Below are 27475 nucleotides of genomic sequence, written 5' to 3' on the forward strand. Positions count from 1 at the left end.
TTTAAGAGCACATGCACTATAAGGTTGCAGCTGATGTTGTTGACTGTAGTACTCGCACTCATGTCCTGCAAACAAAAATCAGTTAAAATTCTTTTAAGACGGTAGCAAGACATGTGTAGCACCCGAGCTCCACCTACAGGATGAAAACGATTATAAAAGCAACGTTTTTAATTGCCAAACTACAACTGTTTACTCTGAAGCCTTAGGTTGATCATGCCAGTGACGTTTTACAAACTCGATGTAATGATGATAAACTTCACTACTAATGCAATGACAGCAAACCCTACCTCTATTTGTGTACATTCCTTCATGTAAATACCTGTTTGATACTTTGAAGTTTAAGTTTTCTAATAAGAAACAACAGACAGGGGTGTTTCTCTAAAAATTTGCCAGAATGAGTAGGAATTTTTTTCCCTAGGTTCCCTACCCAATACAGAATTGGAAAGCATCTCAAGTTATTTTTAAAAACATAGCATAATGAAATTACTAAAATTAACTACAACATTTAAGCACTCCAAGTATGATTGCATTTAGAAACAGTACTGCATTTCAATACCATGAGTTCAAGGTGGCTATTCTTTCCATATTTTTCCTCTGAAACGAATGTGCAAACGTCTGACTTTACAAATGGAGTCGTATTAAAAGAAAAAGGACTGGTACAAATGAATACAGGCTTTTAGAAAAAGTCATACATGTTAAAGGACAGTACCTTGAAATAATAGTTTTAGAGATTCAATTATTCTATTAGCCCATTTGAATACCTGATGACACGAACACGACAGGTATGAGTGTAGTGCTAAGGCTTGGACAACAAGCCCAGGACAGAGCTGACCTATAGATGAATCCTGTCCTTTTTACTAATAACCATTTTATTAGTGGATATTGCATTAAGTTATAGCAATAGATAACGTTGATGCCAGCGACTAACCAATCCAAAATACCATTTCTGTTGACTTGATGTCTGGAGACAGTATTTTAGGAACCCCACCACCAATGTCCTGGACACTGGCCAAGTCTCGGTCTTGGTTGGTCGGGGGGTAAAGCCAGATAGTTCCACATAGTGAAATATGCAAGTCATTCTGATTTGATTTTTTTTAAGGATATTAGGCTTGACCCTCTTGTAGTGACTTTGGATGCCTCACCCACAGGTGGATGCACCGTGCAGGATTTTCCCACCTGCTAGGAAGGGTTCCCCAAATCCTCGCTGCAACTGGGGCTCCCCAGCAACTGCAGATCTGGATGATGGGAACATATGCAAGTGGTGACATATATATCCTCGTGGTGGTGATATAACTATCCTTGCTCTTATGTAACAATGATTTGATGCAATATCCTGTATATTTTTTATCTATCTGCTTTAGGTGCTTTGTTTACTATTATTTTTATTATGTGTTTTTTTTGTTTTATTTGGTTGTATCATTTGGTCATCAACAGTAAAACACATCTATTTTTTACACTCTGGTGCCGAAGTTCCATTACCATCCTAAATCAGCAAAACAATGAAACGTTTCTTGGCCTTCTGATATGTCAGCAGAAGCTGCCCTTCAAGCTGGTAGATAGTGTATTCAATTTTTTTGCCATTAACACCTCTCATCTCTCTGATCAACACTCTTGTGGACTACAGTGGGAGCTGAAGTCCCATGAGAATATTATCAGTGATCTCCAGTTCACCTACAAAAATGAGGTGAGAATGAAATTTAATAATGTTTATGTTACTTTACCTCACCAAGTCTCAAAATTAGTAACAACTTATTTATGACACACAATACCATGTCTTTGATTTTCGTGCCAGAAAAATGTTTGGAAAACATTAAGTCTAGAAATTTATGGTTATCTGTGGTACCAAGCAGTGTCTCTGAAGACTATGATTCGCATCTGCTAAAAACACACATTCTTCTGACTTCAGATCTGCCATAGTACTATTGCTACTTCTCTGAAAGAGCAGGATAACCACAAATACTGTACGCTGACCAGACACATGGACAACCAGCAGCTTATGGAATGCCTACATCAATGCCTCTGAAAATGTGATAGAACACCAGCTTGGGTGCAGAGCATCTTATTCTTAAGATGCTCTGGCTTTGTGTTGCTTTTATGCCACAAACTTAAAATTATACCTTAGGCAAATTTGTTTCTAGCAGCTGTAAAATTCATCAGAAAGTAAAAAAAATTGGTTGTTGGATGGATAGTTATTAAGAGAGTCCTATACATCAAAAGAAGCACAGACAGCTGGTCGAGGGGGGTGATTCTTCCCCTCTACTCTGCTCTTGTGAGACCCCACCTGGAGCACTGTGTCCAGTTCTGGAGTCCCCAACATAAGGACACAGAGTTCCTGGAAGGGTCCAGAGGAGAGGCACTAAAATGGTCAGAGGGCTGAAGCACCTCCCCTATGAAGCCAGGCTGAGGAAGTTGGGGCTGCTCAGCTTGGAGAAGAGGAAGCTCTGAGGTGCCCTTATAGTAACCTTCCAATATCCGAGCAGGGCCTACAAGAAAACTGGGGTAGGGCTTTTTACATGCATGTGTAGTGAGAGGACAAGGTGAAATGGTTTAAAACTTCAAGAGGGAAGATTTAGGTTAGATATGAGGAGGAAACTCTTTTATTTGAGTGTGGTGAGACACTGGAACAGGTTATCTAGAGAAATCGTGGCTTCCCCCTCCCTGGAAGTGTTCAAGGCCAGGCTGGATGGCACCTTGAAAAACCTATTCTAGTGGAAGGTATCCTTGCCCATGCAGGGGGGGTGGAACTAGATGATCTTAAGGTCCCTCCCAATCCTAGCCATTCTATGGTTCTATATAGTCATATAAAATCAGAAAGAACTGCCAAGAGTGCAAGTCAGTATGTGAACTCTGACCACTGTGAAACAGCAACTACTTTGTTTCTGTTATTCCACTTTCCAACCAAAGTTTCAATATGTATTTTATCTCAAAGTGTATTGTTATTACAAAAAAATTATCTTCATGTGTCTTACCTGACATCTTCATTTCCCTGTTACAAATAGGGATGGTAATTACTATGGAACTAGACTGCCACAGACTACCAGGCATTCTTTTGTTGCAAACAAACTGTCCTGGATTCTTCCATGTTGACAATATGCCCTGGCCACCACACACAAAACCATATCTGCAGTGGGGGTAGAAATAAAAATAACCAAAAAACCCAACCCAAACAGAAAGAAAGGTTCAGTTCAGATGAAACCGTTGTGCGAAAGAATCGAAGACAGCCACTACATATGCAGTATTTAGTATAGGAAAAGCCTGAATGATTTCACTAAGCCAGTTAGCACCACCAAAGCAGTGTTAGCTTTGGTGAAGCTAATTAGACCTAGATTACCTTTTTTATGCTCCCTCCTCCTATCCCTTCTAAGTTTCACTCAATAAGTACATAGATACATTGAACATTATAAATGCAGAATTGAGTCTTCAGTAACTTCTGGAGCCGATGTTTACTGAAATACTGAACAACAATGCTTAGTGAGTTTGTCATCAGATCCACAAAACATCACTAGCATGTACGACAAATATTTTTGTGCAGTATTAAGTATTACTAGGCAGAAATTCGCAAACCACGCCTGGAAGAAAGACTGCCAAGATGCAATGTTCCAAGAAAACAAATTAACTCACTGAAAATTGAGTGCTTATCAGTACTGATGTTCACAAAGCCTGACACAACTACATTACATGACTGGAACTCACACTTCCATTGTGAAGGGCTGAATACTGCTGCAGAAACATAACAAATTGTCTAGAGCTAGTTTAATAATTCAAATACAGTGTTACACAGGCATACTCCAACCTTCTAAGCACCCTAGATGGTTTTCATTGGCATGGTTGGTACTAATGATATAATAACAATTGCAGTGTTGAAAAACTGGTACATGACTATTTTCTGTAAGTCTCAGTGGCAGATGATCATCCTGTGTTATCAGAGAAAAGAAGGCTGTGAGGCTTAAAATGCCAAATGAGAAAGCAACAGGAAACTCTGTCTCACACAGTTGGGGGTGGAAATGGGAGAATCCTATCAATGTGGTTAGCTGTAAAACTGGAAATTAGCAGAAAATCTGACTGTAAACAAGGTGAAGGAAAAAAAAAAGCACAATGCATACCTTCGATTAGTTGTTTTCTTTTCTGTCTTGCTTTCTTCCTCTTGAAGCTGATTTTTAGCATTTTCACTTGTATCGATTTTCAATTTCTTGGCAATGCGTTCTTTTATTTGAAATCTCTCATTGCCAGCAGCTTCACCTTCAACACTATCAGCATCTTCATCGTGTTCTTCTTCATCCTTTATTGATATAAAATTATAAAGCTTATCCTTTATCTTTTTTTTTTACTAAAGAGTATTGAATATGGGAGGTGTTTCTTACAAAGGTAATCAATTACAAAAATAAAACCAAAAAACTTCATTTAAAAGCAAACTTTTCAAACAAATATTTCCTTATTTAATTTGGATTGAGCTAAAAATGAGAAATATGACAATGAAGTATTTTTTCTTACAGAAATTGTATCTTTTTTGTATCGCTTAGAATTCTATTCCATTCTGTTCTGAACTGTAAACCCTTACAAGTCTGAGAAAGACCTCATAGCAATGTGGTAGCAGTCAGGTCATTGTTCATGAACCCAGACCAGATGATACATTAAATATTTCCTTCACATCCCATTAAAATAAAACCAAAACTCACTAGGAACTACCTGCCATAGGGTTATACTACAGTCATTATAGGATGGAAAAGGCTTGCCTACTGGTCTCCATGAAGGAATTTATAAATACCCCACTGATCAAAAGGGGCTCTGAAAACCTGTGGAACCAAATCAATCCAACTTGCTACAGAGGTACTATGCTTCCAGCAGAGGAAGGCAAAAAGGGATAAATTGCATTGGCTCAAAGACATCTGAGGTAGAAACAAGTTATCTCTCTCAGAAATTAAGAATAAGCCTATGTAGACCAAATTTGACTACTGCCTTCACTAAAGAAGGAAGCCTGCATGAATCTTAATGGAAGGATGGCAGCTCAGAGACTAGATGGCACATCTTATATTTACTTTTGAACTATCCTGATTAGCTAAAGAAAAAGTGCAGGATGCTACATGGCTGTAATTTCAACTACACAGAAAAAAAGGACACACATAGAAACGGTATTCCAGAGAACTGCACTGTATCCAGGAGGCTGTCAGGATGAGGCACTTGGAGAGGAACACTCTACAGACAACACACATATTCTGGGTGTGACTGACAGGTAGGAGAACAAGTAGCAGGAAGAGCATGCCCATAAACACAAAAAGGGTTGGGGAGAAAAGTAGAGGGAGCAAGGAGTACAAGTACAATCTTGGAAACAGAAGAGTATTTCACCTTGTCTAACTCATCTGAACCCTTTCACTTCCTGAACTTTCCATTCCTGTCACTCTGCACCAGATTTCACCAGTTGTCTTCCAGAATGACACTCACTGACAAGATAGGATATAACCTTCCTTTTCAAGACCTTCTCTCCCGAAACTGCCCAGTCTCCTTCAGTCTCTTCTTCTGTATCGTTAACTCCATCTGATCTTGTATCTTTTAGATTCTCACTTTTGTGAAGTTTTACTACCAACTAACAGATTTAACACATTTCTACAAAAAGTGGGCTACATGGACAACCCAGGAGGGAAGCAGCTGCTCAGTTGAATGATGGTATGCTCCTAGTGACAAAGAAATGGAAAACTGCCTGCCTAGAAGATATACTAGTTTTGCTGCTAATAGTAAGGCAAAGGATCTGAAAGGATTTTGAAATGTATGATCTTGAGGACTGCAGTAAGAGAAGCAGGATGATATTTTATAGCTTGCACAGCAAGTTTGGAATAATAACAAGAGTTTCTCACACACCAGGGACACCTTGTTAACAAGGAGGTAGGCTGACCTGGAAGAATTATAGGGTCATTGGACAGCTACAAAACTACCAACATGTTGCAGCCATGTAAATGAGAAGGTGATACTGTCATGTGTTAACTGAAATAAATCTAAGTGAGATGGCAAAATTCTAGTAACACTTTACAAGGCTCAGGTAATTGCCTGATATGATAGATTCTGACCAATATCTTTCAATGATATGAAATCTAAGGAGAGTACCTGCAAGAAAAAAAACCCTTCCTATTTTCTAGTTCAGGACATTATCATAACAACATTCAGATTAATTTAGGTAAATTTAAATAAATATATGTAGCATGTCTCTGCTCTATATTCCCCAAATCCAGTTCACTTAGCAAATGGTTATTTGAACATATGAAGAATTATTAACTAAATACCATTTTCAGAGCCCTTCTGACACTTAAAGGCTCCTGCACAGCTGGAATTACAAAGGGAGAAGACTCCAAGAAAATGAAGTCATACTATACCTTCTGGAAGAAAAAACAAAAGGAAATACAGTGGAACCAGACTGGTTTTTTTACCAACACCTTGTCTTTCCTTCACTTCCACTGCATCAACTAACTATTGCAGTCTTTGTGCATGGTAGATAGATATGGAAAGCAGTACTTTTCAGGATTCATTCTGGAGAATGGGAAATTACATTCCTAGTCAAACATTACATTCAAACATTACACTCAACATCATCTCAAAGGGATACCCTGGCAATCTTACTCTGCACCATGTACAACAAATTACTTATAACTAAAGTAACCATCACGTTTCGTTGAATGTTACTGTTTCATTAGTCAGATTTCCTGTCTTTCAGAGGTGCCTATCTTCACCAGTACAATTTAAGTGATAAATATTAACTTAAATTCTTTTTCCTTGAAGACATCTTTCCAACAGGACTCTGACTCACACATAGATTATCCCTCAGACACTGGAGTTGTATCATTATTCATAATAAATTTAATTCTAACTTTCTCTTTCAGAAGCAATTTTAGAGCTTTTACTAGTGGCATGTCACTCTGCCATAATCTGTCATAATCAGCCATATATCTAATGTATTGACTGAAATATGTGGTAAGCAGCTTTTATAAAATGCAGTAAGTAGTATGCAGTATTAACACCACAGCAGCCAAATCTTAGAACTCTGAAACGGGCTGCAGCCTTTCGCTGAATATTTGACTTGAGCTGATTTTCAAAAACATCTCAAGTAGCATTTGCTCCCTTAAGAAAACCTAATTCACACATAGTAAAAAGCAAAGACTTATTTGTAAAGAAAAAGTTACTTACCTCACTCAAATCTCTTTCTTCATCTGCAGTTTCACTAGAAGAAAAACAATTGTAACTACTCTGGAGTACCAGAGGAGAACCAAAATTCCATTTAAAAACACACAGTTCTGTAACACAACTTCTACCACTACTTGAAATTTCAGTCTACCTAGTCATTTATATCATCCTCATATTCATCTTAAAAGTATGAATAAATAGTGGGTTTTTTCATTTCACTATCACAATCCTTTCCAACTAGAAATTTTTTAAAACACAAAGCCACAGATTTTCACAAAATTAATAAATTGTAACCATATCTTGAGCTATCCGGACAAACCACTAATGCATAAAGCTGAAGGAAAAAAAACCCAATACTCTTTTAAGATGGATGTTTTTGATCTCACACATCAGTTTTTAGCATCTCATTGCAAGTATTTGCAAGTAGCCTGTATTTTGGACAACCTTTTTCATACAGGCATGTCTGATGTGGACCATACTAATAATTAAGCTAAACATAAAAAAAATTCATTTTTTATACAGATAGAGTTTAGTGTATTCTAAAAAAATCCATTTGAACATCCTAAGGCAAACATACTCAGTGCTAGCTGTCATAAGGTAATAATAAAGATCTTATAACAGTAAAGCCAATAAGTTGAAAGAAGATGGAGGCTAGGAGACTACTGAGGTAAACGTTATGCTTTTCCTGCTTTTTTTCTCTACTGGGCATCCACTTAATGCCCAGCATAGTGGGTCAGAGGAACATTTGGTAAGACCAGCATTGCCATTCTTAATTTCTTAAAAGAGCAACAGACAAGCAATGAGTATACATGATACTAAGCAGGGTTAGTATCCTGAAAGTATATCTGTTCTTGAAAAAATAAAACCATATATTAACCTTTTGACAGCAGGAACTGAGCTTAGATGTGGATCATCCTTCAGTAGATCATGACTACTTTTACTTTTACCCTTCATGCTCTGTTAAAAAAAAAAGAAAAGAATTATTAGAAATGTCAGTGTTTGTAAAAATAGATGGCAAAAAAGAACACTGGTAAGAAAAGAATAACATGTTTTTTTGTTAGCTTTAGCCTACCCAGTAAGTATAAACACTACTGATAGTGGAAGGGCAGAGAAGGCATTCCAGAAAGAGGGACATCAAACTGATTCCCATGCTTTTTGTAATAGCAATGCACTGAAACAATTCTTTTTCTTTCTTTCCTTTAAAATTAATCATCACAAGCATTAAACATCATAAAGCTACATGGTCTAGCACATACATATTTGAGTGAATGAAGAGATAAGAACTTAACTTTCCAATAGTGGCACATGACAACCTAAAGAACTACTACATGGGGAGCAGCACTTATCAACTGGTAGAACACTAATTAGACTCCTAGGAAACAGAAAAGAAAAAAACAACAATATATCATGTAGAAATCATGTCCTGAAGCAAGCAACCAAGTAAATAACAACACATAAGATCTTCCAGAAAGACTGGAGTAAGGAATCATCTCCCATGCCAATCAAAAAGTAAACATAAATTTCAAACAAATCAGACTGAAAATGTTACAGAAACAGCCTGTATCCTGACCCAAATGTCTCTATGTCAGCTGCATTTTGCCTTCAACAAGTAACCCCTGTGTGTGTTCAGGAGCTACATCAAACCTAAGACAAATGCTTATCACCCTTGTCAACTTCCCAAGCAAGTACAGACAATCAAATTAGCAATTTGGACCCTGAAAGCTACAGTTTAAATGCTAATCAAAAATCAGCAGGCACTTCACAATCAGGTCTATGAGTTCACTAATGGCTTCCATGGCCTTGAAGAGTTTTACCTGGAGCTCCTCTTCCCATGAGCAGCATTTTGGCCCAGGTATGAGAATCCACTGCCTGAGCTATGTCAGAGGTGTACCAGTGTCTAACCCAGTCTTCTGGATGAGCCTACTGGACCCACACTGTAGATCTGTCTCCACCCCCATCTCCCGTTCCATCTCTTGATGGAACAACCAAGACCAAGGTCCCCATCCAGAAAGCGCAGTCTTGATTGTTGCTTGCTGTGTGCAGGACTGTTGATGAACTCTGTTACTAGCAAGCAACTCTGTCTCCCGGACCTAGACTCTGTGCAGTCGTGCTCCTATTGGTTAGCACACTTCCTGTGCTGGTATCTCTCTTGCCTCCTTCCTTGATTGACCTCTCTTATGCAGCCATTCTTTCTGCTCTTGCGACTCCTCGACACAAACTTCCCTAATCCTGTGACCTCTGTCTTCTATAATCTCCTAAAGCACATAAATTTTCTCTTTAGGATTCACACTCTCTATAGTGCAGAGACTCTCCTGATACAGAAGACAGTTTGACCTGTAACATTTAAAAGACACCAATGGCCCTGAATCCTTGTTTAATTACTATTTAAAAATATTTACACTTCTCACTTTAATCACATTCTGTGGCATAAGTATTCACAACTTTATTTCAAGAGTGAAAAATATTTTTTCTCAGTATATTTACTGTCTCATTTATCTTTGTGACTCAACTTTCATACCGTAAGAAATAAGAAGTATCTCTCATCTTTCCCTTCCTCTCTTTTTATTTTATTTTAAAGTTACCATAATCCATATGCCCAGTTATCCTCCTTGCCCTTCAATGTACGGTTTCAGGAACAAGAGTCTGGGGATGCATTCCAGCAAAGACAAAATACATTCATTCCCTCACTTAGTCTAAGTGTATTGCAGTCTCAACAAATCTACAGTAGAAAATTGTCCACAGTAAGGAAGATGGAAAATAAACTTGGGGTGTGGTTCTTAACTCAGTACTCACTTGTTTAATACTATGTGACTAAGACAGGAATTCTTATTTTTCAGAGGTAAGCATGAAACCACAAAATACCATAAAATTTCACCTTGACACATGGTGTTTTCTTTTGTTCTTTAGATAATTTTAGCTTGAGCCTCACTGCATTAAAAAATTAAAAATTTTACTTTTTGCCAGATCTGGTTCCTCAGTTACTTGCAGGCTTTCCTCTCAACCTCAGCCCTTCTTATGTTTGAAATAGCAAGACTTACTGGATTTAGTAATCAAAAAAAAGTTCTCAGGATTCTGAACATGTAGATGACAAAGAATGTTATTACTAACTTTGCCCTTCAATTTTTCTAATCAAAAAGAGAGAATGGAAGTCAGTGCCAAAATTCACACAGTTCATTTTAATCAAGATTAAGATGACGTACAGGAACTACAGAGATACTGATCTGGACCTACTAAAAACAACTGCTGAGGTCTGGGAAAAAAAGGTTTCATTCTGTTGAAAAGAATGAAGAGCAATTTGTCATAAACAGTTGCTTTGGCTATTTTTCACAGCTAATACCGGAATATAGTCAGGATAAGTATGTGAGATTTCTTTCAAGACTGAGTTGAAGAAAGCATGAAAACACTGAAACCAGGTTTGTCATGTAAGAGGTGTTCTATTTAGATACTTTAAACTGAAAAGCAAACATTTGGCTTGAAAGGGGGGGACATCAAAGCAACAGAGTTAAATGCAGTATTAAAAACCAGACATTTACCAAGAACAGAGTTGCAGATGAGTATGCCAGGGTAAAAAGATCTAGTTAGTCTGACTGGTAAGATGAAACAAGAAAGAAAAATAAGTTACAACTAACTACTGTTGTGATAAACCTCTACTAACATCCCTATTCATACCATCTCATTAATATTGTCCATTATTACTCCCTGTCATCTTTTGTGTGGATGTCTTTTGTGGATGTTTTGAACATTCTCTGAGGACCATTTTTTCACTTCTGTGGTAGAAGATTCAGCACCATGTAGTCTGATGACCAACTGAAGCAAGTAGGTACCTGAACTTTACAAATAAGCAAGAGTCTAAGGCTACAGAGAAATAATGTGGTCAGCAGTAGAAAATGGCAACTTTTTAAAGAAGTTTTTGACTAGCCTTACTTAAGAAGTAAGGTCAGGTAGGAAAATGGTAGGTCAAAGACTATCTATGCAACCCTAGTTCTATAAATGCAGACAACTCCCAAAAGTGCAATATTTAATTATGATAATGTGTTATTTTTCCCACAGTACTTCATTTTGAAAACAAAACAGACACACATTAAAAAAAGCAACTTAGAATGCACTGATAATGAACACATTGACCTATTTTAAGCCTCATGAAATCACACTTCTATAATTAAGGAGGAAAAGTTCTTCATCACCCCTATGGACTTTAAAAAGCAGACACAGACCTACATTAAAAGTATGGAACTTTATGTTTAGGAAGTGTAAAAATATCATGCTGTAAAACTGAAGGTGCCCTCAAAATCAGAAAAGTTTAAAACCTTTGGTTTTTTTTCAACACGTTAAAATATCAGAATCATAAATACTGAAGTAATTTCTAGTATTATTGTTCAAAATGCAAACATAAGAATAGGATTAAGAACGTCAAAGCTTTTCCAACACGCAAAAATGTAATTTCAAGTTGAAAAGGAAAATGGGTATGAATTGGTACAGTACCTGACTAACTCTATTGACTTCCTCCTCTTCTTCTTCAGCTTCTTCCCCAAAGGAAAGCAGGTTAAAATTTCTTTGAGAGAAAACACATTTTTTATTAAAACATTATAAATGTTAGTTACTAACATTCCATAAACTTCAAACATATTCCTTTTATGCTGTAGGCAATTTCAAAATAAAAAAAACAAAATTGTTCTATTGAGTATAGCCATTTTAAAAATCTACAAAGGGTGTTTTGCAATAAACCACAAACACTGAAGAGAAGCATGTTGTACTCTGTTCCCCAGTCAAAACAATCAGGATCTGCTTGAAAGCATCACTTTAAAAATGGTAAGATAGAATTTAAGACATTCTGGTTTTCCTCTGTGAATTTTGGTAAAGCCTTCAAAAGCAGAAATAGAAAATTAACAAGCTACAAATTAAAGGTGTAAGAAAATGAACCATCACTTATGTTGCACATACTTACTTTGTGCCTTTTACTTTAGACTTCTTAGTTTCTTCTTCTGTTTTTTCCTTCTTCAGCCTTCTGTTTGGTCTTGGAACAATGTCATCAAAAGGATTAAACAAAACCTGTTAAAAAAGACACATCTGTAACAAGCATTTCCTTGTAATTAAATGATTCAATATTTTCAAACAGTATATAAAAAACATGCCTGGTTTTCACACTAGAACAGTTTTCCAAACACTATAAATACAATAAATTAGAAACTTCAAATTTAAAATCACCACACACTCACCTCACTACTTCGTATTTTGTGAGGACTGAGAGGTCTCTCTTCCTTGTCAACTTCTACTTCAGCCAGACGCAACATGTTGTATATTGTATCCCCTGTAACCTGTCAAATTTGCAAAAATGGGTAGAAAGTCCTTATTTGTAATTTTTGTTAATTATTCTGCAAAACACAAGGTACTTATTATGTAAATAATATAAAAAATATATAGGAAATACTGTAAGCATGTAAGAATTCTAAAAGACAGCAAGTAAAATATACAAGTTGTTTTTTTTTAATTTAACACCAAAAATTGAAGGAATACAGTAGGTAACCCTGCATTTTTTAGTATTTCTGTAAGGCAAGATATCAAATTCTTTGTGAGCTGTGAAATAAGAAAAGATGCTGTGATATAAAAAATATAGCTGGTCTACTTTTTTTGATGTAAATCATGTAAATCATGAGGTAGTAAATTCATCTTATGTTTTCATTTTTCCTGATACAAAAAGATAATTTAGAAGAATAACACCAAAGCAGATAATGATGGGAACAACCCAGAGAAACATTTCTGCCAGACACAGGAAACAAAGAAAACAGAGACAGCTCAGAAAGCAGTGAAATAAATATCAAATGTACACAGAAGTAAATATACATTATAATAGCCTTTGAATATAGTAGCTTCTTATAGTAGCTTCTTTGAGACTCAAACTGGGACTTTAGTCCATGTACCAGACCTTTCCAAAGATTGTGTGCTTGTTATTAAGTTCATCTGCACGACCCAAGGTGAAGAAAAACTGACTCCCATTATCATGGGGCCCAGCATTTGCCATAGCAACAAGTCCTCTTCTATTAAATCGCAATCGTGAGTGGAACTCATCCTGGCAAAGACACAAGAGAAAAGAACATGATTTAAGTATGTAGCTATTTCTGCCACTTCTTTAGCTACCTCTTACTTACATCAATATGCACACACAGAAAATACGCTGTTAATTTTCTTTTAAATTCAGACAGCAATAAACCCCAAGTATTTCAAAACTTAATGCCACAACTGCACTTTCATTTTCAGCAGAAGATTGTTTTCTGTCAATATTTCAATAGTAGCTTAAAGAAAAGGAGGCTGAGGGGCAATCTCATCAATGTTTACAAATATCTAAAGAGCAGGTGTCAGGAGGATGGGGCCAGATTTCTCTCAGTGGTGCTCAGTGACAGCATGAAGGGTGATGGTCACAAAAATGGCACACAGGACATTTAACTTGAATTAAAATACCTCTTTACTTTGAGGTTACAGAACACTGGAAGAAATTGCTAAGGGAAGTTGTAGAGTCTCTGTCTGTCCCTGGAGACACTCAAAACATGGCTGGACACATTCCTGCGCCAAGGGATCCTGCTCTGGCAGGGGGGTTGGGCAAGATGATCTCTAGAGGTCATTTCCAACCCCCACCATTCTGTGATTTTCTTATGCTTAGTGCCTATAGTAATGTAAACAAGTGAACAACTTTCAAAAGAAACCATAAACATATAGCGAACAAACAATCATGAGAAAAATTAAAGACCAGTATATCAATAGCAAAAAGAGACAATTTAAAAAAACTCTAGGTTCCATCTTGCTAATTTTCTTTTTTGATCATTGTAATCATCAATATTATTAGTCATCATTTTGTTGGAGATTATTAATATCCAGATGCTAAAAAAAAATTCCAAATCAGCTACAGAAGTAACTGCACTTTGCACATGTAAAACTATTATTCTTATTAACCACTGTATTTACGGGGAAAATCCTAATAAATGAAAAATAACTGGAAGTTCAATAGCGGTTGTTACTGAACAGTATAATCAATATATTAGTATATTCAATAGTACAGCACTGCAAAGGCAGAATATTTTCTGGACCAAAAGAAGAGCAAATAGAATTACTTTCAAGGTGGAAGCAATGTGTAACATATTAATACCATAGTATAGTCACAATTCTTAATGCTGTAATACCAGGCAGAAGTGAACACAGATGTTGGGCATGTGCAGCTTCACTCAGGATCTGAGCCTCATGAGCCATGCTGGTAACAATAATACACTAGGAGACCTTTGCTATATGAGATGCAATATGGGTAGACAATGTAGATTTCTGCACTTGAGTATGCCACACATCAAACCCTACTTCTCACTGCTTACCCTCCCTCTTTTTCTGTGTTAAGTTCATGATAACAAGGTTATACATATATCTTAACATCAGCATAGCTAGATTTAGGAACTCTCAATTGAAAAAACACCTATTTTATATGAAAGCATCTTGTGAAAGAAATTACAGTACATGTGTAACAGTGCATTTCTGACATAAGGTTTGTCTTCTCACAACCTAGCTCAGTAGGAAGAACAGATAGAGATAATAAAAAATCAATGCATAAGATAATCAGATGCTTACTTTGAAAGGTGCTCCATAGACTGACTCTCCACCTGATCCTGTACCAGTGGGATCACCTCCTTGCACTATAAACCCAGGCACTACTCTGTGAAATATTGTGTTATTGTAATACTCTAAAAAAGAAAAGGAAAAAAAAAAAAAAAGAGGAAGATATTAAATAACACGGTAAATGGTCTCAAATTCAAACTTACATGGATGCATAGATGATGCAGACATGACCAGAGACTCAAGTTTCAGAAAGCAAGTAGTGTTACTGGATTATGCTATTTCCAAGGGGTTCCCTCCTCTTCCACTGCCATGGTCAGTGTGACTGTACCTCAGCTTCAAAATATTGTGAATGACATTTATGAAAAAAACACATGGTGCCACATTTTTCTGTTGCAAAAAGCACTGCATATCTCCAAGATTATACTGCCAAATCATCTTTTTGCCTTTCAGCACTGGAATGATGCTACAAATGCACTCCAGTTTCAAAGGAGAGTTAAAACTATGCTCTGTCCCAGCCAACATCTCATATACGTTATTAGGCATATTCATATACCAAACAACTAGCACTTTTGTTAACCAGCATGGAACAGAGGTATCACTCCTTTCACAGCTTACAATGTAACAAAACCAATAATTTTCACAGAACTATGTGGTACATTTTTTTCCCTAAATTATCTTCTCTTATCTATCAGATAAGGGTTATGAAAATACAGGAAAACAGGAATGAAAACTTACTTGACATATATATCTTGATTTTTTTTTTAAATAAATAAATCTGCTACAAGCTGCATGACAAAGACTGGTATGCAAATGCTAGCACAAAATCTAGCACAGCTAGATATTCAGGGATGGTTATATGTTAGGACATACAGAAAAGAAATACTCAAATTTATTATATAAAGCTTAGGTTCCTACACAGGAGTCAGACAAATTCAGAAAGGAAATAAAAGCCCAGTTCCTTACACTAATGATGAATGAACTTACCAAAGGCCGAGAAACTAATTTATCATTGCAAAAAATCTCATCTCCACCTCATGTGGAAGAACACAGAAGAGGCTGGAGGCACAAATCCTAGACTGCTGTTTTTCCTTACTAGAGGAGGACTAGAATAACTCTTAACCACTCTGGAGCAATGAGATAATAGCAGCAACTAAGAAATACATAAATGCACCGGGTCCTTCACGAATTCTTGTTACAGACTTCCCACTAGGCTGCTTCTCATTCTGGTACTCTTTACTTCAGTTACATAGTTACAAGTTACTCTTTACTTCAGTTACATACATAAAGAGTTACATAGGCTACATCAACAAAAAGCTACAGCAAATAAACATTCAAAGCACTCAATAAAAAAATGAAAAGGTAGTAAAGATGGCCATACAGAAATGAGAATCTTTGCAAATGTCCAATATTGCATCATTGCCATTTCATACATCCATTTCATACATCCATTAAAGAGGTAGTTATACTTCATCGAGACACGCTGAAAATATGCCTTCCCAAGCCCCTGACATACAACTTTACAGTAATACTATTCCAGATGCTACATTTGAAAAAGCCATCTAAAATTTTTATTCTTTTTCCAGTGGGTTCCTTAATAACCTTGAAAAACACTGTCTGAGTGTCAGACAATACTTTCCAAATACAAATTATAGATTAAGGCACAGTCATGACCTTCATTTTACAAAAAGGCACAATGCATATGAAATAACTTAAACAACTTCTATCCTGTTCAGTCATTACCTTCCATACAAAGCTGGATGAAATTTCGACATGCTTTTGGTGCTTCTTTTGACCATAATTCTATATCTATATCTCCTGCTGTTGTTCTCAGCAAAACCTATAAATACATACAAAAACACACCATTAATTTTATTGTAACATAGTCGCTAATCGGAGAACATAATTGCCGAGTTAAGAAAACCACTTCTAAATTCATTATGTTAGTAACAGTGGCAGACATTCAGGTGTGCCAGACAGTTACCATTACCTGTCCACAGTATTGCCAGAACTTAAGATAAAGTTTTGCGCCAATACATAACAAAGCTTCAAGGCCAGCAACCTGACAGATGATAGCAACACATTTACCCTTTATCACTTCCATAATTAAAAAATATGGGGAAAAAAAAAAATACCGTAAATCTGCAAGGGCATATACCTTTCTCACTAGCAACACTGCTAAATTCAGTAAAAGGTCATAATAAGGAACCTGAGATATTTTGAACAATAAAGGAAAAGAAATGGAATGCTTTAGGGAATGCTTTATCCACACAGAGTAAGTCGCGTTTCGACTCAGTTAATGTCTGCGAGCAGACCATATGACTGCAAAGTAACCAAACCAGCACCACAACACGGAAACCACCGCGCCTACACCGCGCGTGTCCCCCTCAGCTGTCGCCCCCCCTCCTTGCACAGTTTCTTCACACACCCCACTCAAAGGCAGCTACGGTGCACAGCCCGTCCCCTCACACCCGCGCACACACGCAGCTTCCTCAGCTGCGCTCCTCACGCACAGCCCGCGCCCTCCTCGCCTGCAAAAACCCCCAAAGATCAAAGTTTCCTCACCCGAACCTCTCCCCGGGAGGGAGCGCACTCTCCCCCTCAGCGGTAGCTCCCAAACCGCCGCTCCGCTCACTCCCCGTCACCTACAGCTTGCCCGACGACCTGGCCTGCCTGGCACACAGCAGCCCCTGGCACACAGCAGCCCCTGGCACACAGCAGCCCCTGGCACACAGCAGCCCCTGCCCCCGGGGAGCCTCACCTTGCCGTTAGTGGGGGGCTCCTGGATGTAGATGTTGCTCATGGTTGGGCCAGGACACCCCAGCAGATTCCCAACCGCCCGGGCTCGACGCTCGGTGACGCTTTCGCCTCTCGGTGACGCTTTCGCCTCTCACGCTTCCTACCACACCGAACCTCCCGCCATCTTAAACGCCTCCACGCAGCTCCTGGAGGGGGAAAGGAGGTTGGCTAAATCGGGGGGGGCGGGGGAATGAAGGGATGAGTCCCCCGGTCGGAGTCTCTTCCGGGGTCACTGTGGAAAAAATTCTTCCCTGGGAGACCTGAAGGCTTTTCCAGACACCTGTAGTCCCTCTTCGTGGCTCCCGCCCCGTAGTGAAGGCCCCTGTTCTCTTCCGTGTGAGTGGCACGGTCCGAGAGGGCGCCGGGCAAAGCCTTCCGGCGGGAGGGACCCTGCTCCAGGCCTCGGCCCGGCTGGAGAGGACAGCGGCTGGAGGCGCCATGACTCTGCCGGGTAAGGGGTTCTCAACCGGGGCTGCGAGGAGGGAATGGACAATAATCGGCTGGCCGCAGGGCTGGCACGTTGGGAAGGGGAAGTAGGCGGCTGCTTGATGGAAAATTACTCGGGGAGGGCACGGGAATTCGCGTCGCAGTGGGAAATGTGAGGCAGGGAAGGCGGGCGGGTGGCGCGGCTCCCTTAGGCCGCGGGGCGGGCGGCGGAGAAACCTTGTACTGGCCTGGACATCCGCTTGTCCTACCTGGCGTCGGGGCATCGGGAGGGGGGGGGGGGGAGCGATTGGGGAAGGTGGCTGGGGCGGAGGGGGCCCGCTGAGGAGGGCAGCCGCCTCCTTCAAGGACTTCAGGGTCTCTCCGCAACGTCCTAGGTCCGTGATGACCGGGTGCTAAGTTCCTGTCGTTTAAGCCATCTTCTTTAAAGTTAGGTCTAAAAAACGGTTGGTGTTAGACTTCGTTTTAGTCCTCGTCTTTAGTGCTGAGATGTTTGTGTCCCGGGAGATTATTTTAAAATACGTTTAGACGATGGTGAGATAGGACAGGCAGAAACGCTTGTGCTGTTTGCAAGGTATTTAGTATGGTAGCCAAATACGTAGATAGCCGTCGCTTCACAGTATTTTCTTCATCTAGTTTTGGTAATAAGTTCCTGCTCCCATAGCAGAAGAGGTTTTTGACATCTCACGTTTGTGTTCAAAGGTTTATAAAGCCTTTTTTTTTTTTTTCTAACCACTGAGTGAATGATGGTTGCTGCTATGTTGGTTGCTATTTTTCTTGAGGATTAACACCTGGGAGAAAGGGAGTGAGAGAAGGCAGCTTCTAGCAATTTGTTTACTTTTAATAATCTGAAATTTCTAAATGCCTGCTCCCAGCATTGTTATTTAGGGCTAAAAATAATGATAAAATTTCAGTTTCACGAATTTGGTGAATATTTGGTGACAATATTCTTGTAATCTGCTGGGTGTTTCTCTTGGAAATCCTGACAGATGGCACCTGAACTTATTACAGCAGATATGGTAACCTGGGCATGACTGTTCTTAGGTGGAATATAAAATCTTTATTTATCAGTTACATGGTAGGGCTAAAGTTTGCTGAGTACTTCAGAAAGCTGATAAGAAGTAGGTAGTTTGTGTGATCTTTCTTTCTACTCCAAGGTATAGCAAACAAGCAGATAGTCTTTTGAGTTTGTTTTTTTTTTACATGATATTTCAAAATACATGTATACTTTTGCTCATTGCTACTTTACCCTTTCTTCCATATTCCCTACCTCCTTACCTCTTGTGGGTTTCTCTCAAAAAAAATAGTCATAAAACATGTATCTAAACATTGCCGAGTTTATAGACCTCAAAGGGGGATACTTAATGCTAAGGTTTTGAATCATAAAGGAATGTATGAATCTTTACTGCTTAATATTCCAGTACACAAGGGTATGGTGCAGTGGGGTTTCCAAGTGTCCAAGTTAGTTTTTCAACCTGGGATTTGAAGGTGTCTCTGTTCTTTTGGGTCAAATTTCTAAGGGCGGTGCTGTCTCAGTGAATCAGATTTTAAATTCATGAAGCCAATGTGTACCCCCTTTTCTGGTTTTTCTACTTTCTGCCATAGATTACTTTGTAGGTTTGCTTAACTGTTTATTTAAATAGTTTAAGTTGCTCTCTTTTTCTTACTATTAAGTTGGAAGATAGAAGGGCACCCTTTGATCTTTGGAAATTTAGTTGTGGCTTTCTTTCTGAATAGACTCAGATTTATAAAAGTAAGAGATCTGTTTTGGGGGTGGGTCTCCGGGGTTTCTCTTCTTTGTCACGTCTTACCACGTCTATTTAACTTAACTGTGAGCTCAGGTGGGAAAATCACACACTTTCTGTAACTAAAATTAGCACTTCTCTGGTCCTCCCTTCCAGCAGAGCACCAACGGGCACTTCTCTTACTGTATTCACTTTTTTTTCCATATTTGCTTTCTTGCACCTACTAATTCTTTCTTGGTACTAGCCAAATCTATTCTGATGGTTACTGCACAGAAAAGTGGCCTTAGAAATGCACCATTTTGCTTTCCTTAAAGATTTTTTGAGACTGTTGTGTAATAAATACACTGTGGAGTGATTCCTTCTGTCTATGTATTGATGTTGTCGGGTCAGATTTAAAACAAACTTGAGAGTTCTGTTTAGGAACACCTAATGATGACATTTTCTCTTTCAGGTGGAAATAAGGATAACATCAGAGCAGGATGCAAGAAGTGTGGCTACCGTAAGTCTGTAGTAAACAATATAGTGTTTTCTTCAATGTATGATGTTGGAACTGCCTATTGAGGAGATGGGCAAAAATAAAGAATAAATTAGAAGTGTTCTCTCTTGCTGCCCAGCCATTTGTCAGTTTAAATGACCTCATTTGTTTAGTTAGTTAGTTATTTCCTGTTCATTCTCTGGCTCCTCACACCTATTGCTGCTTTTGAACTGTGAGTTTCTCAGGGGGAAAAAAAAGGTACGCTATTTCATTCATATATACTACATCCAAAATGTAATTACTTGAGCAACTTTGAATTGAAGCATGGTCTTTGAGCACGTTCCATCTGCTGACATTAGCAGTTGTGCATTTTCTGAATCTTACTGCAAATAAGTCCAGTCTGTTTTAAAAGAAAAGGTAGTTTAAAATCTGTAAAATCTTTACACTAAGAAAACATACTTCTATGTGCATTCTCTATTTCAAGACAGTTAATTTTCGTACTTACGAGTTCTGTAGTTTCCATTTACCTCATGCTTTGCATTATGCTCTAATCATATAAGCAAGTCTATGGCTACTCTCCTGACAAATGGAGACAGGTCTTGGTGAAGATTTTAATTTGTTAATCACCAGCTCTTATTTTTTTGAAGAGAGGAGAGGTGGACACTGTTTTGCAGTGAACTGTGTTGAACTTTAACCGAATTATTTAATCTGTGTTTTTTATGAGTGTTTATGAGGCTGAAGGGGAAAAAAGCTTGTTTATTCTTTCACTGCAGACTTTGTCTCCAACAAATGTTGTCAGTCAATTGCTTTGTTCATCTGTTTATCCAAAGGAACATGGATATCAATACAGATTTAGTGCTTCTACATTTCTACATGCAGTAATTATCAGAAATTTCCCAGAAGGGAAGGAGATTTATAGTCAAATCACACAACCTTTTATTTTGTTAAAAGCTCTGTCTCCAAGGTGTAAGAGATGAGATTGTTTTAATTGCTATTTGAATTCCTGTATCTTTAGCCTAATTTCTCCCAGACTGTATCTTCTATTTGTTTTATTTTTCTTTATTGTTGCAATAGGTATATTCAGCACAAGGTTCCTAACTCTGGTCATGATTAATGCTGTGTCACTTAGAAAATACTAGTAAAGAAGCAGCTTAGTCAGTACTATGTACTGTTTTTTTAAAGATTATGTCTCATGAGTTAATAGTATCCTTCTGTTTCACTACAGAGAGAAAAAACACACTTGAAGTATTTTGAAATTTACAGTACTTCATGTTTTTAAGTAACTTTTTCAGTATGGATCTGAGGTCATTAAGTAGAAAGTAAAGGTTGGATGAAAATCTTAAATTTCCCAGAAATAAGAATGAAGTCATAAAACACTATTAAATAAAATTGCACAACCTCACAAAACTCTTTCGGTCTTTTTCAAAATAAGGCTTCTCCCCCATTTTTCGCAGATTTCAGCCTTTTTTACATCTCAAAGCTGTATAATACTTATATAGATATTCTTTATTTATGATATTTTCTGATAAATTGTAATTTTTTTTTTCTAAACATTTGTTTTCTTCAGCTGGTCATCTGACATTTGAATGCCGAAACTTCCTCAGAGTAGATCCTCAGAGAGATATTGTTTTAGATGTCAGCAGCACTAGCAGTGAAGACAGTGAGGAAGAAGAACTACAGAGATTGCAAGCCATGCGTGAAAAAAAGAGTAAGGATTTGTTGGTTTGTTTTCTTTATTAAGTTGGCTAATGGTCTTCTTAAGTACTTCTTATTTTATCCTTCTTAATTTCTGCTGTCATGTAGATGTTGTCATGTAGTGATTGGGAAATGACAGATTAAAAAAAATCTTGGAGAAGCAAGGAGGGGGAGTCAGCAGAACTGTCACCCTGGATTTTGGCCTGTTACAGAGCATGGCTGAGATCCCCTGGGAGATAGTCCTGGTGGGCAGAGAAGCCCAGGAAGTCTGGTCATTCTTCAAGGAGGAAGTCCTAAGGGCACAGGAGCAGGACATCCCTGTGTCTCAAAAGACAAGCCAAGGGGCCTGGCTGAACAGAGAGATTTGGCTGGAAGTCAGAAATAAAAGTAAAATTTATGGCCTTTGGAAAAAGGGGCAAGAAATTTAGGAGAACTACAAAGGCATTGTGAAACTACACAGGGAGAAAATTAGAAGAGCCAAAGTCCAAGGAGAATTCAACTTAGCCAATGCAGTGAAAGACAACAAAAAATGTTTGTATAAGCATATTAACAACAAAAGAAGGACTAGGGAGATCTTCATAACTTACTTGATGCAGGGGGAAACATAATGACCAAGGGTGAGGAGAAAGCAGTTGTATGTAATGCCTTCTTTGCCCAAGGCGTGGACAGGCATACACCCTGCAGCATCAAACACTGGCTGGATGGCCAGGCCCAAAGAGGGGCTGTGAATGGAGCTCAGCACTCAGTGCACTCAGCACTGGTGAGTCCACACCTTGAGTACTGTGTCCAGTTCTCCGTAAGGATATGGAGTTGCTGAAGCGTGTCCAGAGAAGAGCAATGAAGCTGGTGGAGGATCTGAAGCACAGGTGTTATGAGGAGTATTTGAGTAAACTGGAGCTGTTCAGTTGAGTTGTTCAGTTCAGGCTGAGAGGTGATCTTACTGCTCTCTATGGCTACCTGAAAGGAGGTTTCAGCAGGGGGGGAGGTCAGTCTCTTTATCACTAGTGACTAACAATAGGCAAGGGGAGGTGGCTTCAGTTTGTGCCAGGGAAGTTTAAGTTGGATCTTAGGACAAACTTTGTTACAGAAAAAATTTTCAAGCACTGGAACAGGCTGCTAGGGAAGTGGTTGAATCACCAGATAATCTTACAGTCTTCTCCAACCTGAACAATTATGTGATTTTATTATCCTATGATTCTTCGTCCGTTTGGATTCTGCTTTAAAAGTAGGTCTTTTACTTCATGTGTTCATTCAGACTTCAGAAATGTGATACACTCACATCTTTTTTCTTGTATGAATTCCTATCATAGGAAATTAATGTTTTACATAATTTGGAACATCTCATAAAGGGCTCCAAAAATTAAAAAGATTAAATTAAATTAAGATTTAAAGATTTAAAAAGATTAAATTAAAAGATGAAATTAAAATTAAAAACAAAAGATTAGGAGATTGTTGCTAAGAAGCTGTTTCGAAGAAAGTGATGTGGGTGTTCAGAGTTAATCTTTTGATTATGGCATGCAGTTCCAAAATATTAAGGTCAATAGTAACTCCTTAAACTAGAAAAAAACATGACAGCTGAAGTTCTCTTCCATTTCTAATTATTGTTTTGACTGAAACTACTATTGATTTTAAACATATTTGGAGAGGTACTCCTTTCTCTTTGGAAGGTCTGAGCACAGACTGTCAGGGAATAGATGGGCTATTTATCAGATACTTGAATTCATTTGAATTTGGCATCCAAAATGTCTGTTCCCCTAAGAAAGATTGTTTAATCACTGTATTTTAAGTGAATAAATTTTCTTCCTCTCTTGAAACATCATTTTATTTTGTACTCTCACATTCCAGACTCAGTTCCTGGTAAAGATGCTATGTAGGAAGGAGAAGGGATAGATAGGACCTTGTAATTTGAAACACTTCAGAAAACACGTATAGTTGACAGAAATGGTACTGCCAACAGTTATTTCTTGGAACAAGTCTCTTCACAAAAACTTGTTCCCAGTTTTAAATGTAAGAGGTATTTTTCAGCCCTAAATTGATTGAAGTTGGATATCTGCTGGAAAAGCAACTATTCACTTGATCTTACAATATCCTTGTTTTTTGTATGTACTTTCTCAAATATGGCTGCTATGTGTTCTGTAATAAGATATATATCTTTAATTGTTAATAATCTAGGTGGAATTTTGTCAGTTTCAAGTTGTCTCACTCATCTTCTGAAGATTTCTGCATTGTTAGCACTTAGCTTTTTGCACTGTTTTCTTAAAGTACTGAATGCTTGATCACATTTTTTTGATTGGACCAAAAGGAATTTGGTTTTTTGTAACTCATATTTAATTGTGTCAAATTTTGCTTCAGAACATACAGGCCAGTAATTTCTATTCGGGGTATCAAATTAATAACTGCATTGGCATGCAGACTTTATCAAAAGTTACTTGTATAATGAAGTTGAAATGACAAAAATTAGCTTTTTAAATGTTAAATTGTAAAGCCAGTATTTTCCTGTTAGCTGACATTGCATTGTGTACTTATGTAGTGGATTTGCATTTGTAGAATCAAAAAATACTTTTTGAACTGGTATAGAGAAGTCTTAAGGTCAGAAGTTTCATTCAATGTGATAATAGTGCTTTTAAGTGAAATGTGAAGTTACTGTACAGTATCTGCCAGTGTCTGTAGACAGCATGGTGACAGCTCCAATTTATCTTAGTTATAACATAGCTATCTGTGAAATGTGAAAGGAAGGTGATTGAAAGTAATTCAGGTAAGCCTAAGGGAATACTCTTTTTTGTGTGTGTTCTAGTTAAATGACCTGTTTTCAGACTTTGACAAGTCTTCTAAAATACTAATGTAAATGTATTTAAAAAGTCACAACTTTTTGCTACATTTTATGGGCCTTCCTTGACTATTATTGCATAGGTATTAGAGTATAAGTTTTATAAAATGTTCTGATACTCCACAAAGTATTTCTAGAATTGCTATATGAAATCAGAGTTTGGAAGAAGGAAAGAAAAACTTCTAACAACTATTTTGTAAGATGTACACACTGCTATTGAAGCCCCTCTTTGAATGCTGATCTTAATTCAGACAAATGTTTTGTAAACTGTACCTTTTTATCTTTAGATTTCAATGAGGAGGAAGAAAAAAAGAAACAAAAAAGAAAAAGCAAAGAGAAAACAAAATTAAAGAGATCAAGGAAAAGGTAACTCTTGTCACACACCTATTTTGATTTCAAAACATCCAAAATATTTGGAATATTTCTTAGAAAAATATTTGGAATATATCTTAGAAAACATTGCTTTTTTGATGCTCTTCACTGTAAAGTATATCTCTTGTTTGAAAAGCTTCCTTTTTTTTTGTGAGAACTTGTTTGTTCTTTGAATACTGATAAAGCCACAGGGTATCTGCTGTGGAGTTAGGACCATGGAAGTCTCAAAAGCTCTAGTAAGCTGGAGGTTTGCAGGTCTGAGAAAGCAATGCCCCCTCTGAATATCCAACTCGAGGCAAGATACAATTGTGGTGTTGGTCCACAGCCTGTCTCACATGGAATAGCTTCCCAGGAGTTCAGAGACCCTCAGATTCTCTGCAGGATTCACACCAGTGAATGTGTAGACAAACATGCATACACATAAGCTCTGAATAACATGTAACTGTCAAAAGGAAAGACCTGAGTAGTTTTACTTAGCATGTGGTGAGTTTTAATGTTCCTGTTGTAGAAGCCTAAAAAAATGATACTTCAGTTTCGAAGGAAAATGCCACAATAGCCAAATTTACTGTGAATCTTGAGTTTTGCCCTTCTGACTTATGTTTTTTTGATGAGACTATAGTTAGTCAATAGGTCTGTTGCCAGGAACTGCACTGTGAGGGAATGTATAATGTGTTTGGAAGCCAGAAGATTTTTATTTAGAAATAAAACAGGACTTAACACTAGTTTTGTTGGCAATTTTCTCCTTCCTTATTGGCAATAGCATAGGTCTAACTTGTGCTTGTGAAGAGAGTAGAAAAGAGCGAGTATGCTGTCTGTGGTCCTTACATGCAAATAACTAATAGTTGATTATGAAAAAAAAAAACACAAGACTTCTCTTGAATATAATAATTGTGACTTTTATTGTCACCTTAATTCTTGTGTGTATGTAATCACTGCTGTAGACAGACTAATGCAACCAGCTGCAAGAGCATCTGAATTTTCGTACAGTGTTCTAGGTGCGTTTTGCTTCTTCAATTACATTCCTATCTGTATATGTATTTATTAATTTTGAAATCTTTTTTTTATTAGATCTTCCTCATCAAGTGCAGCTGAAGAGGATGGTCCAAAATCAAAAAAACAGAAGTCTCACAAAAAAGAAAGGGAAAAGCAAAAAAAGAATAAAACTAAGAAAGGAAAGCATCATAAAAAGGAGAAAAAGAAGAGACGAAAGGAAAAAAGTTCATCTTCTGATAGTTCAGACAGTTCTAGTAGTGACTGAAGTTCTGACCTATTTTTGCATTCACTTCTGCATTTAATTTCAAATCAAATTTATTTAAGCTTTTCAATGCTGTTGTTTTAAAATTATACATATATTTCTAAGAAATGTATTTGCAAATATCAGTGCTTCAAATTATTAAATGGACCATCTGGGAAAAAATATGCTCTATAGTTTGTGAGTACTAAGCCATGCAAATTTAAACTAGTTCTTCACTTAGTTCAGTTTTGACTAGTGGTAATTGCAATCATTACACTTGGATATGGTAAACTTCAGTTTGCAAGTTTTTGTGTAGAAAGATTTGGACTTAAATATGCATCATGTCAGAATGGCTAAATCAAATTTGGACTTTCAAGTGAGACTTTTCTATTATGTTGTCCTTTCAATAAATGTCTGTTTTTCGTAACATTTTCTACTAGCATATATTGATCAATAAGTGCAAGTATGAGATGGTGTTTTGGTATGCAGAAGGGAAAGAATGGGTAATGATACACTAAAAGAGATTGCTCCTTCAGAATAATCTTCTAAAATTGGTGTAATCATAGACTGTGAAACACAACTGCATGTTCTTTTCTCAAGATCACTGTAAACAAGCTGAAAACAAGAACTAGTTATTTTTCTAAATTCCTGTCTTTCTGCCTAGGGTTTGGTCTTTTATGAGTTTGCCTTTGACATAGTTATAAAGTGCCACTTCATGACACTGAGTGACTGTCCAGCAAGATTGTTTACAAAGTTCTAAGAAGCATGTTTATACATTATGTGGTGAATAATGCTTACATGAACTGCAACAGCAATTTCAAAGTCATGACAAGAATCGTGATTCTTACATTCATTCCAATAAAACTGCCATTGAAAAGTTAACAAAGAAACAAAGTAACCTCTTGTGGAATGCAAGCAATCTATCATGTTGAAGCAAAATTTACTGTTTGCTATCAGGAGCAACGTTAATCATGGCAAAGTTTTATTACAGGATTCTGGGGTATCTAATTCATATATTGTACTGTGGTAAGAGTACAGGTTCAAGACAGACTGGTACTTTAGAGTTAAGTAGGTTTTAGGCTCACTGTCCTACCCTAGCAGTGCCTGAATCTCAAAGTGCCTACATT

The 27475-nt window shown here is 37.6% G+C and overlaps 2 protein-coding genes across 2 annotated transcripts in view; one reads left to right on the forward strand and one right to left on the reverse strand.

Annotated features, from left to right (window-relative positions):
- CWC27 (CWC27 spliceosome associated cyclophilin) overlaps positions 1-17628 on the reverse strand; it is a 99401-nt gene extending 81773 nt beyond the window's left edge. Inside the window, exons 1-10 of the mRNA XM_071731717.1 lie at positions 17519-17628; positions 16501-16597; positions 14773-14885; positions 13091-13234; positions 12384-12482; positions 12113-12216; positions 11650-11719; positions 8045-8124; positions 7171-7204; positions 4104-4279 (exon numbers count right to left, since the gene is read on the reverse strand). Of these exons, the coding sequence (XP_071587818.1) occupies positions 4104-4279; positions 7171-7204; positions 8045-8124; positions 11650-11719; positions 12113-12216; positions 12384-12482; positions 13091-13234; positions 14773-14885; positions 16501-16597; positions 17519-17560 (959 nt within the window). The 5' untranslated portion in view covers positions 17561-17628. The remainder of the gene's footprint in view (positions 1-4103; positions 4280-7170; positions 7205-8044; positions 8125-11649; positions 11720-12112; positions 12217-12383; positions 12483-13090; positions 13235-14772; positions 14886-16500; positions 16598-17518) is intronic.
- A 246-nt stretch (positions 17629-17874) lies between these two features.
- On the forward strand, positions 17875-27267 carry SREK1IP1 (SREK1 interacting protein 1). Its single transcript, XM_071731733.1, has 5 exons — positions 17875-18007; positions 20197-20244; positions 21788-21928; positions 25030-25108; positions 26183-27267. Exons 1-5 carry the CDS (start codon positions 17995-17997, stop codon positions 26370-26372), a joined length of 471 nt encoding a protein of 156 aa, XP_071587834.1. The 5' UTR covers positions 17875-17994; the 3' UTR covers positions 26373-27267.
- The last annotated feature ends 208 nt before the right edge of the window (positions 27268-27475 follow it).

Source organism: Heliangelus exortis, chromosome Z (genome assembly GCF_036169615.1).
Source record: "Heliangelus exortis chromosome Z, bHelExo1.hap1, whole genome shotgun sequence".
NCBI classification, from domain to species: Eukaryota; Metazoa; Chordata; class Aves; order Apodiformes; family Trochilidae; genus Heliangelus; species Heliangelus exortis.

What these genes read in the sequence shown, in the direction of transcription:
- SREK1IP1 (XM_071731733.1), top strand. An exon ending in AGCCATGCGTGAAAAAAAGA is followed by an intron (nt 21,929 to 25,029) that starts GTAAGGATTTGT and finishes TTTTATCTTTAG; the next exon opens with ATTTCAATGAGGAGGAAGAA. An exon ending in TTAAAGAGATCAAGGAAAAG is followed by an intron (nt 25,109 to 26,182) that starts GTAACTCTTGTC and finishes TTTTTTTATTAG; the next exon opens with ATCTTCCTCATCAAGTGCAG.